The sequence below is a fragment of the Podarcis vaucheri genome (genome assembly GCF_965113315.1).
Source record: "Podarcis vaucheri genome assembly, chromosome: 14".
NCBI classification, from domain to species: Eukaryota; Metazoa; Chordata; class Lepidosauria; order Squamata; family Lacertidae; genus Podarcis; species Podarcis vaucheri.
Genome location: NC_138752.1, coordinates 22,050,044 through 22,067,424, shown reverse-complemented (window position 1 = coordinate 22,067,424; position 17,381 = coordinate 22,050,044). Strand labels below are relative to the sequence as shown.

General features: G+C 42.7%; 1 protein-coding gene across 1 annotated transcript in view; it reads left to right on the top strand.

The window, feature by feature from the left end:
- Positions 1-3,988: 3,988 nt before the first annotated feature.
- The window catches only part of ALDH1A3 (aldehyde dehydrogenase 1 family member A3), a 29,629-nt gene continuing 16,236 nt past the window's right edge, over positions 3,989-17,381 (top strand). The window contains exons 1-2 of the mRNA XM_082198581.1: positions 3,989-4,177; positions 13,314-13,418. Of these exons, the coding sequence (XP_082054707.1) occupies positions 4,076-4,177; positions 13,314-13,418 (207 nt within the window). The 5' untranslated portion in view covers positions 3,989-4,075. The remainder of the gene's footprint in view (positions 4,178-13,313; positions 13,419-17,381) is intronic.

Genomic DNA, 17,381 nt, shown 5'->3' with positions numbered 1-17,381 from the left:
GAGCAATCTTCCGTGAAACACAGTGAAATTTCCCAGCAAACTTACATTGGGTTGCATTGTTAATCATTCCAGCTTGTGAATCATACTCTCCCCCAACTGTACCTGTTCTGATAGGTACAATGGCTGCTTTTTCAGGTCTGGAAGCTTACTGGTGTGCAGTGAAACAGAACCTATTGCTTTGGGATCTCTCCTGCAAGGGGTACTCCTCTGGCTGCCACAATGCAATCTCTTATACTGGAGGACTCCATCTCAGCATGGCGACTGAATGCAGGATTCTGACCACTGGGGCTTGAGACCTTGCAACAACCATTTCTTTCATTTAAATTTATATACATATACACATGCATATTAATTTCATAAAAGTTATAACCCCCTTGTTCGTAAAACAACAACAACAATCTCTAAGAAGTTTACAAAAAGAATAAATTACCAGTAAAAAAACCATTTTAAAACTATTTAAAACCTCTGCAAAACAATTAAAATCAGACATAAGCTAAAAGGTCACCTCTGGCCTGTCTTTCATGCCAGGGTGCCTATTGGATTCATCACTGTGGCAGTAATTCCCAAACTGTGGGTTCAAACCTTTCATGTCCTCAAAGAGAACTGGTAGTGTGTGGTGAGAATTTGGTTAATTAAATACTGTAGTTAAAGAGTTTTGTGGGCCAAAAATGTCTGCCCTCCACAAAGAGGAAGCCGCCTGCTGGGTCTCTGCATGATTTATTGCCCTGAACATGGTTCCTTCCATTTCATTTCCCTTGGAGAAGATAGTTCTGTACTGTGTCTCTTTCAGGTGTGACTGGATCATGACAGCTGGCTTTATAATCTCTGTATGAGCTTGGAGGCAAGTCCAGAGCAAGGACTCATGCAGAGGCATGGGGGCAGATTCCTTCAAGGGCAGCCACTCTTACAAGCTGCAATGTAAAAAGGTAAAGGACCCCTGGATGGTTAAGTCCAGTCAAAGGCGACTATGGGGTTGCAGCGCTAATCTGGCTTTCAGGCTTAGGGAGCCGGCATTTGTCCACAGACAGCTTTCTGGGTCATGTGGCCAGCAGGACTAAAAGCAGATCATTCAGGGCTTCTGCAAACCTGAAGAGGAGGCTCCCTGTTGTGTCTCTGTATTATTCAACAGTGCTCCGATCAGATCCTTCCAATCAGCTTTCACTGATTTCCTTGCATCAGATTGTTCCACCGTGCTTGATATGAAGCCAAATGACTTGCCTTAAGAAGAGACTGCCCCCCCATTGTCTCTCTGCATGAGTCACTTGATGTCTAAGCTTGCTTATCAGGAGACACTTTCAGATCAGTAATTTCCACAGAAAAATAGGCAATGGAGCGAGGGTTGCCCTAGACCCTTTCATTGTTCCTCTTCCATTTGTTCAACTGCCGAATACATTTTTAAATGTTGCATTAAAAGCCCATTTCACAACTTTGACTCATAAATCATATGAAGAACAAGGTATCTCTGCCAAAAAAATTAGCACACATAAATCTGACCACAATCACTTAGGCCCCTGCTGCTTTCTGAACAGGGAGTGAAGCTGTAAATTTCACATGAATCATCCTCATACATCATAAATGTTAAGTCACACATTGCCAGCTTTGCAAGCGAAGATGACTCCGGAAGCTGTAGCAGGATGATGTCTTTATTAGGATCAACCAAACCATTAGCTAATAGTGAGCAAGGTGTTGAGATCTGCAGGAATCCAGCAGCAGAAGAGCTCTGGAACACTCAAAAAATTGCTCATACTTTTGTGACATCATAGATGGTCCTAATCAATCTATTGTCCTACTGTAGCTTTGGGGTTGTTTTTCCTTCTTTTAATGAATCAACACACATTTTTAAGTAAATGTGAATTGTTGCCTTGCTTGTTTCAGCTGTTGAGTGGTTTGAGATACTAGACCCACCAGACAAACCCACCTCAAATCTGACAGCCCAAGCAATTGCCAGGGTCGTTTGCCTCTAAATCCATTTTTGATTGGACTCCCGTGAAAGCAAAAGCAGCTTTCACTCTTAGATATTATAAAACTCAACAGATTTTAATCTTTACGGGGAAATAAGATTCTTACATACTCTAAATGTTGAGCAATTTTCATTTGGGGTGCATTGAAAAAAGTAACTCTTGCATACTTAAAAATCAGTCCATTCTGAAATTTTTATATTTAAACCATCTTACACACTCTAAAGCTGCCATAGATTAACAGAATTGTTGAGATGGATGGGACACCCAAGGGTCATTCTAGGCCAATCCCCTGCAATACAGGAGTCACAACTAAAGTACCCAAGACAGATGACCATCCACCCTATGCTGACAAAAAGGAGAGTCTCCAACCTCCCGTGGGAGTCTGTTCCACTGTTCCACAGCTCTTCCTGATGTTTAGTTGGAATCTCCTTGCTTGTAACTTGAAGCCATTGGTTCGAATCCTACCCTCCAGAGCAGGAGAAAACAAGCTTGCTCCATCTTCCATGTGACAGCCCTTCAGATATTTGAAGATCAGCTCCTCTCAGTCGCCTCTTTTCCAGGCTCCTTCAACCGTTCCTCATAAGGCTTGCTTTCTTATACATTGCTACACGAGAGCAAGCCTTCTATCAAAACACAATCTTTCCTTCAAAGAACCGTGGGCGCTGTAGTCTACAGTTCCCACCAACCCTTAGTGCCCCAGAAGGTGGGGGGGGAAATGTGCTTCGAATGTGCTTTACAGTACGCAGACCCCAAACTGCACCCGCAACATACATTCAAAGCACACTGCCCTCCCCAAAGAATCCTGGAAACTGTAGTTTGGCATAGGTGTTGGGAATGGGGTAAACTACAGTTCCCATGATACTGGGGGATGGGGGAAGTAATGTGTTTTAAATCTATGGCGTGTACGTTTTCGACTCTCCCTCTCTGCTGATAGTGGCTGCAGCGGATCGCTCCCTGGGGCCCTGAGCCGCGCTGTTGGTCCTGCTGGCCTGGGAGCAGGAGCATCCAGCTGGTGGGCCGAGCGCCAGAGCCGGGCGGGAGGGGCCCGAGGCTCGCCAACCCAGCCAAGCCAAGGCAAACAAGCGAGGCTTCCTTCGCGCTGCTCTTCCACGGCGAGAGGGGAGAGATGGACATTATGCACGCACGTTTTTGATTAGGAGGGGTTAATCTGATATGAGCTCATTCCATCGCGCTGCAGTGATCATAGGGGAGAAAACGAGAACTTTAAACACACAAGCAGCACCGTTATAGATGGATATGAAACGCTCTGCGTGGCAGTACAGCTGACCTCCTCGGAGGTTTGAGTTTTTGAGGCTGCGTGTGCTCATTTCTAAGGCAATTTATAAAAAAACAAACACAAACGGGGATGGGGCTTCTTAACTCATTCCCAGCCCATCGAGCCATTCCAGGAGGTTTTTTTAAAACAATTACCTTCATTGTTTTATTTTTGCAAGGGGTGGAGGGAGGTGGGGAAGAGAAAGAATGAAAAAATCCAGGAGGCTGCACAGCTGGGATAAATGAAACAGCTGCTGCTTCTTTGGAGAAAAAGGATACACACGTACACACATATCCACAGTATTTATTATATATGCACCAGCTGGCTGGGGCTGATGGGAGTTGTAGTACACAACCGCTGATGGGAGTTGTAGTACACAACCCGGTTGGCAGAGGCAGATAGAGAAACAGAGACTTTTTTTGTGTGTGTGTGTGTGTGCGCGCGCGCGCGCGCGCATGCACACATAATATATATGTGCATATATACAAACACACCCCTTTCTGCTGAAGAAGCTGGAGCTGATCTTCCGCACCTGCTTGGGTCCCGCGCCTTGCCCCCGCGCCTTCTCTTCCTTCCTTTCTTCTTCCTTCCTTCCTTCCTTACCTGCTGCCTGTCAATTGCAGCCTCCGAGCGGCTGCATGGACCAGCAGCGGGGCGTGGCTTAGAGCCGCGCAGCCAATGGGAGCCCTCGGCCCGGGACTCCCGCTGGAGGCTGAGAATTCATAAAGGCAAGCCCTGGGAAAGGCTTGCGCGAGCTCGGCTGCCTGTCACCCTGCCGAGGAGGACTCCGTCGGCTGCAAGGAAGAGGGAGACTACCCGCACCAAGGCATCCTGCGAGATGGCCGCAATCAATGGGGCCGTAGAAAATGGGCAGCCGGAGAAGAAAGCGACCCCTCCGCTTCCTCATCCTATTAGGAACTTGGAGGTCAAGTACACCAAGGTAAGGGGGCAGCGGTAGGTTTCTCTTTTCATGCCTCCTCTGTGTGATTATCTTCTTCTATGTCTACTTTTCTCTCCCTGGTGGGAGGAACTAGAGGGATTTTAAAGTGAAATAAAGTCTCTAGTCCTTAGGAGGTCAATCTCTCTCTTCCCGACCCCACAAAACCTGCTCAAAGGAGTAGACTAGAGAAGAATGCACACCTAAAAGTTGCTCCAGGATAAAAGCCACAAAACGCAGATGGCACTGCATCTTACAGGGGGAAATGAAGAAAAGCTGACAGAAAAATGGTTGGGTTGCAATTTCCAAGAAGTGTGTGTGTGTGTGTGTGTGTGTGTGTGTGTGAGAGAGAGAGAGAGAGAGAGAGAGAGAATTTGAGTTTGTTTTTAAATAAATATAGTGCATCTCAAGCATGCTGTGAGCAGCAAAAGCTATGTGAGATGACCTTGCCACTGTGCTCATTTTACAGCAGGGAAAACTGAAGCCTGGGCACTTGGAAGATTTGCCCTCAGTAACTTTGTGGCTGAGTTAGGATATCTTTTCTTGTTTAAAAGTATTCATGTGCTGCTTTTTCATAATTAATATTGAAAGGAGCTCACAAACCAAACAACACAATAAGACATGCACAAACTTTACATGGCCACTGAACATTCTGTCCTCATTGGGCAATCTTGGGCAGTTCCCCTGCTTCCTGGGGAATTTTTTTTCTTCCCAAACGTTCTTTTGTTAAACCCTGGGGTCCCCCTGAGCCTGCCAATGCCCTCTTGTGCGTGGATAAAACTGTTTTGGCTGTACAAGCCACATCACTCATAGCCTGAACGCTTGAAGCAGAGGACATACCAGCTGAATAAACAACAAACAGAAACATCGCAATAATGAAATCCATAGCCAGAGAAGAGAGCAGTTAACTTTCCAAAGGTTATGGCCATATTTGGAAAGCTAGCAGAGATGAGGCCATGTATATTATGTTCCACAAGTCTGGGGCTGCTGCAGAAAAGGCCCTGCTCCTGGTGGAAGTTGACCTCACCTTCATAGGAAAGGACGTCTGCAGTCATTGGAAAGTTTTGTACCCGGGGGGGGGGGGGGCTCATAGTGGAACTAGGTTTGCATGTCTAAAAGTTATTCAAGTTCTCTTGGATCTCCATTAATGTATTTTACGGACATGACTAGATCCATGTTCTTCCTGTACCTTGGTACCATAATATTGCTGCATTTCTAATAGTGTTCGGCTAATCCTTAAACCTCCCCTGCAAGGTAGGTCAGTGTTATACCCTTATTGCAAATGTCGAGGGAGGCTGAAGATGTGGAATTAATGGCTTGTTTAACACAAACTATTGAAGTGTGATTTCAATTGGGGTACCACTCCATTGCACATGGTATTATTTCATACCTTCTGTTCAGTATGTGAACGATAGTGGCATTAGCCCACAGAGTCTGCCGGTGTGAGAATGAATGAAAGTGAAGCATCTCAAAATAGTATAATTTCCAGGCGTTAATATTGGCTAGGAATTAGTAGAAGCAAAATGCTACCCTGCTTTTTACATTTTCTTCAAGAGGCATGCTTGGAGTGATTGGCCCTGTAGCCATGTTGGAAGCAGAATGAATCGTATTTCATGTAAGTAATTATTTAAAATAATAATGAGCCAGTCCATCATTCACTATAGCCTATTCCTGTTCCTGTTCAGGACTCAATTGAACAGCTGGGACTGCAAAGTTGAGCGCTTTCCGGTAGTGAATTGCGTAGCTGTAGTATTACTCACTTTTAAAATAAGAATAATATTCAGCATATGATCTAGATTGCTGGTATTTTAGTCTGTGCCAGGTTTTTGCATTTATGCAAATATCCTGCTGTATTTGGCCACTAAAATGAAAACTGCATCTACCAGTTACAACTTAGATTGACAGCAGGACACTGCCCCAGCAAAAATAGAACCCAAAGAAAGCGTTAGAAGAGTTTATTTGGTAACATTTCCAGGTCTTAAATTGTATAGAATGTCAGTTTAAAGAAAAAAAGACATGGAAATTGGAGGCATAATTAAAATTCTGTTGCAATATTGCCTTGTTGAAATTTATACTTATTCCTTCTCCTTGACGTATTTGTCTGAAGATCTCGTCCCAAAGTAGAGTCTAAATCTGAGGTCCCAACAGAAAATAATACCTGAAATTGAGCCTATCCCTAATTAAGAAAAACAACATAAAGGTGATGTTTAAAGTGCAAGGTTGCTGTGAATCTTCTGCTGAAAATCGCTGTGTGTATTTCTTTCAGTGCAATGTTAGGCAGCATGTGCAACTACAGGCACTTGTATAATCTCACTTATTTGAAAATGAAAGAATGCACGATAATAAATGGAACATGTATACTTCAGCCTATACAAAAATAAAGTGAATTAGTCATAAAACAGGGAAATTGATCAAGAAAGTTTAGAGTCTTTTGCACATATGCTTGTAGGAAGGAGTGTGTTATTTGAAAATGGATTTAACTGTTATGCTAAGCAAGCTGTAGACTTTTACCACTTAAAATACTTTTTAAAAACCCAATTAGCTGTCTGGCCTCTATTGATGAACTAATCACTTTCAGTTGCAATATCCACACACTGCAGCCTTTAGTAAGGACTTTCAGCTAGCGGAATTGATCTGGGCTGTAGTAACTGACCACTGTTAACTTCAGGTTCTGTGATTCATATCGAGAGGAGCCAATTCCTTTTCTTGAAGTATAACCACTCAGTGGTTATACATTGGAACAAAAAGAAAGCCAGAACCCACCACGTTTCAGATCCGTTATATCGGACTTGATGGAATGAGTTGGGGGGTCTCAGGCCTTTTAGGACTCCTTAATAGAAGACCTCTGCCATATTATTAGCACATTCTCATGGCAAGTAATGCAGTCGGTCACAGCCAGCCCTACCATTAGGTAAAATTAGGCAGCTAACTCAGGCAACTGAATTAGGGTGTCATGAAAGTATAGTAAATTGTTGAGTCATTTAAATTTTTTATGATTCAGATTGGGTTGGCTTTTTTTAACTTCTGGGGAATGGGGAGAGGAGCTTGGGGGATTTTTAGCTTCAAGTGCCAAAATAATGTGACTGGGCTTAGAGCCTCGTGAATACACCCTGCTTCTTCCACATCATCTTCATCCTCCTCTGAGTGACTCTGGAAAATTCCCACACTATATACCTTGCTTAGAGGTACCATTTGCTCTGTGTTCAAAAACAAAATGTTTTGCTAGGATTGCAGCCTAGATCACTTTATTAAAGCCTTTGGGTCTTGCTTTCAAACCTGGAGAGTTTGTGCCTCTCACAACTTGTGTTGGATCCTATAAGATGTGCATTGCAAAACGCATCAGCCACATAAGATGTGAACAATGGCCTTATTTCCAGGAAAATGTTAAACTGCTTGCTAGGGATTGAGAGAATGTCACTTTCCGTTTCTGAGGTTCAGTTCTCTACATTTCACAGCCATTTGCGAATTTTCTTCTTGGAGAGCCCTCACGAAAATTCACCAGCGTTTTAGTGCAAATTTCTGCTATTCACGTTTGTATGCAGTTTTGAAAAATGGTGCACAGTTTTGTAAAACAATGCTCCTTAATACGTTTTTCTATGTGATTTTCACTAACGTGTGCATTTTTGTACACATTACGTGGCTGGAGAACAGCCGGGCAAAGTTCAGAGAAGCGCTTGTTCCAAAAGATAGCTGCATTTCACAGAGTCATAGATTGTGTATTTTTTCCTATCAGAATGTAGAAATTGGGAAGGTTTGTCTTTAAATGTGAACTCAGTGGAGTTTGTCTGACATCCCTACTGTGGCCATAATGAAAAGAACTTCTCTTGCCTAACATAGGATCTTGGTGAGGAGACAGGTATGAGTAGATGTTGTGTGCATATATCTGTCTTTAAGGAGGCCTGCTTGTACACATTCTCCTTAATGTATAGGCGTATAGATATATACATAAATTTTAAAAACACTGACATTTTGGGTATCCGTCCCAAAATGTGGAAAACAGCAGATGTTGACCATCTCAAAAATCAAACAGAATAGATGAATCATACACATTATTTGGAAGAAGCATATGATTCCATACCCTCCAACATTTCTCCAGTGAAAATAGGGGCATCCTATTCCCTGATGATGCTGATAATAATAATAAATTTTATTTATATCCCGTCCTCCCCAGCCAAGACCGGTCTCAGGGCGGCTAACACCGAATATAAAAACAATTGATTGAAATACAGCTTTAAAAACAAGATTAAAATACAACATTTTATGTTGTATGATGATGATAGTAATTTTTTTATTTATATCCCACCCATCTGACTGTGTTGCCCAGTCGAGGTGGCTTCCAGCATACAGTGGTACCTCGGATTACATATGCTTCAGGTTAGACTCCGCTAACCCAAAAATAGTACCTTGGGTTAAGAACTTTGCTTCAGGATGAGAACAGAAATCGTGCTCTGGCGGCACGGCAGCAGCAGGAGGCCCTATTAGCTAAAGTCGGTGCTTCAGGTTAAGAACAGTTTCAGGTTAAGAACGGACCTCTGGAACGAATTAAGTTCTTAACCCGAGGTACCACTGTATATAAAAACCTAAGAAATCATTATGCATTAAGAAATACTTCCCTATACTGGACTGCCTTCGGATGTCTTCTAAAGGTTGTATAGTTACTTATCTTCTTGGCTTGGGGCTCACATAACTCTATACCCTCCAATTAAAATAGAGACATACTACCATACCTTCTAACATTTCTCTAATGGGGGGAAAGGGACACTTGGAGGGTTTGTGATTCCCATCATGCCTGACTATTGCTTATGCCTTCTGGGGTTGATGGGAATTGGAGCCCAACCATAGTGGGTGCCCCCAATCAGTTTATAAGCACAAGACTGTCAGATCATGATGATCAGTTACAGCTCCCCAAAACCATTCCATACTGTTCATGTATACCTCTGAATGAGTCAATCCCAAAACTGTTTCCTTGCAAGTATTATTGTGGTGGTCTTACGTATTTAGAAAACACGTCTGTGTTAAATCCAAGTAACAATAATAAAATAAATTTTATTTTTATCCCGCCCTCCCCAGCCGAAGCCAGGCTCAGGGCGGCTAACAACAATAAAACAGTACAAAAGTACAACACAACACAACACAACACTCTAAAATCATTCATTATAAAATTAATTCAAATCAAGCCACTGGCAACCATTGGCCCAGAGCCAAAGGCCTGATGGAACAGCTCTGTCTTGCAGGCCCTGCGGAAAGATGTCAAGTCCCGCAGGGCCCTAGTCTCTTGTGACAGAGTGTTCCACCAGATCGGAGCCACAACCGAAAAAGCCCTGGCTCTAGTTGAGTATGTAGAAAATGTGGAAGAAAGTAAGTGTAAATAGGAATGAGTTGGGCAAAGTTGTTTTCTAGAGTCTAGATAACAATCAGCAGCTGATTTTCAGGGGAAAAGGTTTGTCTCCAATAAAGAAGAGGAATTCAGGAAGCTTGCATGAAATTTTAAGGGATGTTTCATCCATTATTTCATTTTTTTAATAGATAGTAGATATCTAATGAACATTTTATAGGGTTATAGAAATCAGGAGCAAATGTGCTTAAGATGCTTAATTCTTTCAAGTGTTTAAAGACATGGTACCTGAGCCTATCCAGGCTTTCTGAAGTACAAATTCCATCAAGGCCAATGGCGATTCCTGACAACTGAGGCTAGGATAGTGACCTCACCCTTCAAAGCGGTGTGTTTTGTTACTGCAAAGTGAATTTAAGGCATCTCTGCAAGTATCTGGTTCTGGTCTTGGATCTGTTCTACTAACACACACTCCAGTCCTAAAATTGATGCTGCAGCTACTTCAGGAAAAACGTGATTTTTGTCACCTTTTAAGGAAAGGCCTCGTCACCCTGCTTTGTGTTAGTGCTAGCCCTGACGTGGAATTGTGTGAACAGACATTTCAGTTCATTGAGTTGATACATATTTGTTTGGATAGGTTTTCAAAGAGGTTCTTCTAAAATATTTGTGGCTTAAACAACTTTGGGCAAAGGAGGAATTGCAGTTCAGAACCAATAGTTAAAAGAAAGCAGAAGAGAATATCAACAGGTGCTGAGAAATGGACTCTGTGCGATGCAATACTGTAGTAGCTCATCACATTATGGGTAGCCCCATCCCCGAACAACTGTAAAAACATCCGTGTGATTGCAAATAAGCTTTCATTAAAAACTGGGTCGCTGGTATATTGCTGTTTTATGCTGATCTTTAAAAAAATTAATTTGACAGTCATCCCCTCTGAATTGCTTTTTAACACAAATGTTTTTACAGTTGCCCAGCTAAAGCATTTCTGCAAGGGCTGTTTAACCAATTAATTGGTTTGTTAGATCAAAGCCCAGGCCTCTGAAAACATAACACAAATGGTTTTTGGGGATCATTTTTCTACCTCAAGCTAAATTCCAGCATATCTTGTGGTAGAAAAATGTCCCAAAACAAAGCCATGTGTGTTGTGTCAGAAGAAAGAAGGGTGCTTAAGTCTGTTTCCCTAGATCAGTTTTTGTTGGCGGGCAGGGAAGGGGGAAGGAACTTTTTTTAAAAATCCTATAAGTTAACATTGGCAAACCAAAAGCAACAACAGCCCAGTGACAAAAAGTGGGATTTATTAGGATATTTTATTGCCACTAGCATTTTTGTAGAAAAGAAAACTAAATGGGAAGCGGCTGAAATGTTGGGACAGCACTTGCATAGTAGTAAACAATATCCTAGAAGCACTCTTATCAGACTCCTGTGTGAATTGTGCAGATATAGTGCAGTTGCAGAGTAATTTACATTGCAGAGGCTCCTCACAGGGTTAATTTTATTTTTAATAAAATATTTGAATAAAAAGAGGCCCCAACAAATTGGGCACGGCACTTAATTTTTATTTTGTTTAATAAAATGTGAATGCCACTTAATTGTCAAAACCACTAAGGGCTTTACATTGCTTTACCCATATGCTTTTAGGTTGCAATCCCATGCACCTGAGACTAAGTCCCATTGAACTCAATGGACTTGCTTGTAGGTAGGCATATATAAGGACTGTCCAGTCAATATGATTAGTCGATTTCTCTAATTGAGTAGCTGCTCTGTGTTTGTGGAAAGAGTTTTGCAAAAATATGACTATAGGGAGAAATTAGCACTAAAGTGCTGATCAATTTCAATGAGTTCTTTGAAAAATAATAGCAAACTGATGTTGAACTTTAAGATTGGAACATCCCTTCCATGCCAACCACTCTCATCTTTACAGTTCACTTTTTAAAAAAAGGTAAAGGACCCCTGATAGTTAAGTCCAATTGCGAACGACTCTGGGATTGCGGCGCTCATCTCGCTTTACTGGCCGAGGGAGCCGACGTTTGTATGCAGACAGTTTTTCTGGGTCAGGTGGCCAGCATGACTAAGCCGCATCTGGTGAAACCAGAGCAGCGCATGGAAATGTTTACCTTCCCGTTTACCTTCCCACTGGAGTGGTACCTATTTAACTACTTGCACTTTGACATGCTTTCGAACTGCTAGGTTGGCAGGAGCTGGGACTGAACAACGGGAGCTCACCCCGTCACGGGGATTCAAACCGCTGACCTTCTGATCGGCAGGCCCAAGGCTCAGTGATTAACACCACAGCGCCAGTTCACTTACCCATATGCTATAACAAAATAACACTTAGTGTGACATCCTTAACAAGCTGGGAAGCACAACTGGGTCAACACCAGATGTGGGGAACAGGATTCCCAGCCCCCTCACTGTGTATAGGCTGATTCTTGGTAAGCTGGTTGTCTTAAGTGCAGAACATATTCCAGTCCCACAGCAGCTCCTGCCTTCTGGTTAAGAAACCTTGTCCAGATCAGTTTGTGGTAATCATAGAATTGTAGTGTTAGAAGGGACCCTGAGGATCATCTAGTCCAACCCCCTTCAATGCAGGGATATGCAGCTTTCCCATTATGGGGATCAAACCTGCAACCTTGGCATAATAAGTACCACGCTCTAACCAGCTGAGTTATCCAGGCAGAGAGCTTGACTTTAAAGGTAAGACGGATATCAAGATCAAATGAATCAATCTAAAATGGAATGTTCACTGGCTTTTGCAGTTGACCAAAAGGTAGCACTTTAAGTTTGACGGGTACAGTGGTACCTTGGGTTAAGTACTTAATTCGTTCCAGAGGTCCGTTCTTAACCTGAAACTGTACTTAACCTGAAGCACCACTTTAGCTAATGGGGCCTCTTGCTGCTGCTGCTGCTGCGCTGCCGGAGCACAATTTCTGTTCTCATCCTGAAGCAAAGTTCTTAACCCAAGGTACTATTTCTGGGTTAGCGGAGTCTGTAACCTGAAGCGTCTGTAACCTGAAGTGTATGTAACCCGAGGTACCACTGTATATCCAAAGCAATGCCTGTGAACATAATGCCAACAGGGGTGTGATCTGTTTGACTAGGCAGCAAAGATTCTTTAGGATGACATGTTAGATGAATATTCAGTATTTGATGAGTCTTTTTATGGTAAAATGTGCAGATGTTAGATGTTAGTGGGACTTGTCGGCTCAGTTATAATGTAGCGCAAAGCCAAACCATGGTTTGAAATGAACACGTGAGCCTTTATACTCCCCGCGAGGAGATCACGGCTTTTTTAATGCTTCTCAGGCATTATTCCTGCCGCAAAGCAGCTTCAATCTCGTCTCTAGGCACCCACACACTCAGATTTACAGTAAACTGTGGTTTGACTTCGTGTTACATGTGAACTGGGTCAACATCTCCATCTGGACTGTATTGGGTGTGTATCTGCCACATGAGCTGAAAATGTCCATACTTGTACAATTTCCCATTGCAACATGGAGATTTGTACCTGGAAGCTGAATGTTTTGGTCCCTTGTGGTGCAAAGGTCCTGTCCTATGAAGGTCGTACATATTGACTTGGAGGGTAACTGCCTAGTAAGCAAGCAGAGGAGTGCAGTCTTACACTGCAACTGTGAGCCGGTATCAAGACTGCAAGAGGCAGCAGCACGATAAAATGCTCCTTGATTTAAAAAAAAAAATTGAAACAAAACAAAACGTAACAACCGTAACCTGCACATGAAAAACATGCATGTTAGGGAGAAAAGCTTATTCTTCTCATGATGCAGAAATCTTTATTTTCCTCTCTTTTAGATATTTATTAACAATGAATGGCATGAATCAAAGAGTGGAAAGAAGTTCCCTACCTTTAGCCCTTCAAAGGCCGAGAAGATCTGTGACGTCGAAGAGGGGGACAAGGTTTGTTTGATTTCCTTCCTTGAACTTGGTTGTTGATAGCTACATTTTGTGCATTTTGGTAACACAATTGAGCGATCAACCTGGGTTTGTTGTTGTTGTTGCTTAGTCGTTTAGTCATGTCCAACTCTTTGTGACCCCATGGACCAGAGCATGCCAGGCACTCCTGTCTTCCACTGCCTCCCGCAGTTTGGTCAATCTCATGCTAGTAGCTTGGAGAACACTGTCCCACCATCTCGTCCTCTGTCGTCCCCTTCTCCTTGTGCCCTCCATCTTTCCCAACATCCGGGTCTTTTCCAGGGAGTCTTCTCTTCTCATGAGGTGGCCAAAATATTGGAGACTCAGCTTCAGGGTCTGTCCTTCCAGTGAGCACTCAGGGCTGATTTCCTTAAGAATGGAGAGGTTTGATCTTCTTGCAGTCCATGGGACTCTCAAGAGTCTCAACCTGGGTTAGGCAGCCCAAACTCCAGCTTGCTTGCGCAAACAAATAAGAAAAGGCATGCTTGTGTTTCTTCGTGACTTCTTGTTCTACAGGCAGCAACAGTTTTAGGTGTGTCTGATATGCACGCACATTGCGCGGAATCCAGAAGTTACCTGGAAACATCACAAAACGGGGAACGGGGTGGAACAGGGTGTTTGCAGGCTTTTTCAGCGGGTGTTCCAGTTATACGCAATTTCACACCAACATGCGGTGACCCAGAATGCCACCTTTGCGCAGACGGGGAGTTGCCTGTACTTGGTTCCCCTTGAAATGGCAGAGTTCCTGTGACAGGGATAGGGTTCACTTTAAAGGAGTTTCTCCTGCTGCCAGATCTTCAAAATGGAGCAGGGCATAAGGAAGGAAGAAGAGCCAGAACTGGCTTTCATCCCTCCCAAGAGGCATGTGGAGGGGCACCATTAATCATTAAATACATTAAATTACCTATTATGTGACTAACATAAGTGGCTGCCATTTTTTGCACTGCAGACTCCATAATGGCTTGAGCTCATTTTGGGCATGCTTTTTTTTTTTTTTAAGGGACTACCAGTTAGTGTGGAGTAGCTATGTATTGTCCTGATTTGTTTGCACACAACAGTTGCTGATCATTTGTTTTGATTTATTTGAAGAGGGAGAGAGATGCATTTTATTTTAATGTCAAGTTGGCATACAGAGGTTTTATACATACATTTTACCAACAAAGTTAACAACATAGACTCTCATTTTGCATAACTTGCACATAAATCTGATTAAAAAGGGGGAAAGTGACAAAAAAAGGAAAGGAGAGAGAAGAAAGCTTCCCCTTGTGTTCATATTTTGTTTAATGGAAAGAGAGAGTGATCTCACATAAAAATGAAGATTTACAGACAGGCAAAATAAAAGATTAAATAGGCTTGGTTTGTGCCCTAAAGTGGGGAAAGGAGACTTTGCATCACATCAAGCAACTGTTATCCTGCTGTTTCCCATTGCTTTCCTTGTCACAGAAAATCTGTTTGCTTTTTAAACAGAAGTAGACTTCTGTGCAAGAAAGCCAAACCAGTTTTACATGTGAAAAGGATCCAGTGTGGTGTAGTGGTTAAGAGCGATAGGCTTGTAATCTAGTGAACCAGGTTCGCATCTCCACTCCTCCACATGCAGCTGCTGGGTGACCTTGGGCTAGTCACAATTCTTTGAAGTCTCTCAGCCCCACTCACCTCACAGAGTGTTTGTTGTGGGGGAGGAAGGGAAAGGAGAATGTTAGCCGCTTTGAGACTCCTTAGGGTAGTGATAAAGCGGGATATCAGATCCAAATCCAAACTCTGTCTTAGTAGACCACAAACTTAACATGAGTCAACAGGGATGATGAGGAGCAGTCCCCCCCCCAAGCTAATGCAGCAGAATTTTGTCCTGATCAAGGGAACAAGAGTTCGCGTTCTATTCTGCCTTAGTTAAGCATGATTTGAATTGATTTTAGAATGAATTTAGAATGAATTGATTTTAGAATGCTGTGTTACTTTTATTGTTAGCAGCTCTGAGCCCTGCTTCAGCTGGGGAGGGTGGGATATAAATAAAATTATTATTATTATTAAGCCCCAGCTAGAATACTGTATCCAGTTCTGGAAAGGATATTGGCAAGCTGGGATGTGTGCAGAGGACGACCAAGACGATAAAGGGTTTGCAAAATAAAGCCTTCTGAGAAACGGTTGAAGGAGTTAGGTACATTTAGCCTGGACAAAAGAAAATTTAGAGGCGATAGGCTATCCATCTTCAAACATCTAAAGGGGTGTCTCATGGAAGATGGAGCAAGCTTGTTTTCTGCCAAAACCAATGGATTCAAATTGCAAGAAATGAAATTTCGAGAAAACGTTAGGAAGAACTTTCTGGGAGTAAGAGTTGTTTGACAGTATAATTGACGATCTGGGAAGGTGGTGGACTCTCCATCGCTGGAGGTTTTTAAGCAGAGTTTGGATGGTCATCTGCCAGTGTTTCTTTAGCTTTGACTCCTGCATTGCAGGGGTGGACTAGATGACTCTTGGGGTCCCTTCCAACTCTACAGTTATATAATGGTGCATCCTGCATTGTTCAATAAGTGACTTTTATTAGGGATCTGTACAGCATCTTTGAGAGATACACCCCCCCACTTGCTTGCTGGTTGTCTGGTGGCATTTTATGTACTCTATTGTATATTATATATTTACAAAAATATTGGTATTCCACTGTGTCATGAAAAATCAAAGCAGTTTACAGCAATAAAAAACACAAAAGCATACAATAAAAACAACAAAAAGGTAAAAGCAGGCATCAATTAACCATTGTGGAAGGACGCATTCCTGCAAAGACCAGGTGGAATAGAAGTTTTTCAGCAGGCATTTAACAGTGCCTGGTGACAGCTGTGAGGGATCTAGTCCTCCATTCACTAACCCCACACTTTAGCTGCATGTTTATGCCTCTGTATTGCAACATCCATGAAACATAACACTGATTAAGCACTGGGTGGGTTATGACTGGAATGTCTGCCCTACCCATAGAGTTTTCTTGTCTGTGCGGTTTTTTGCTTTGGGCTTCCTTCGTAGTCTTGTAACTGAGAGTTGACGTGGGCCTGACCTTTTCCGTTGAGGAACTTCAACCGAGTGTCTCCATTTCCGTAAATAATGACACTGCAGTATCTTGGGCCGCACAGAGGTATTCAAATAATCTTCTGGGAGCTATGAAGGTCAAACTTTTTAACCAAATGTAGTCACATGCCAGAGCAGGGATTGTTCACCTGCTGTGATTCTGCGAATGATGCTTTGAGAGTTGGAAGTGTATTTTGCTGGACAACCCAATCAATACCTTCATATGTTCACTGTTTTGAGTGGGTGGAAATATACTTCAGCTAGCCACTGAGGGAAGAAAAAGAACATGATTTAGAAGAAATTTTCAGATAAATTTTCCTTTTTGAGGGTTTTCCCACAAACTGCAGGAGGATTTCAGTGTTGCCAATGATATTTGACAACTCTTTCCAAAGTTCTCTGCCCATGAAGAGAGTGAAGGACTTTGAACATAGCCAACCAAATATGTATTTTAATATTGTTGATGGTGAAGAAGCCTTCAATGGGTTTGCCCTGCCCCACTCTTGGTTCTCTCTGGACCCAATGCTTTCCTCATCTGCTAGTATGAGCTAGCCATCTAGCTGCGTGCAGAATTGAGTGAACTAAAAATTGTGCACATAGAGAATTTTCTTTTTCTCTCTCAAACGAATATTTGGCAAAATCCCTCTGATGAATTTCACCACTCACAAATAGGGTGGACATTTCCATTTGACTGGCCTGTATTTGAAAACTCCAGAATAGGTTTGCCTGGTGCACCCCTACTATCTTCTAGGCCAGGAGTGGCTAAACCACAACTTCTGGGCTATATTGCCCCTGAGTGATTTTTGATTGCCTTCAAAGCTCCCCCTCCTCCCATTTGACTAGTTGCCGTATTTTTCGCTCTATAGGACGCACCAGACCATAGGATGCACCTTGTTT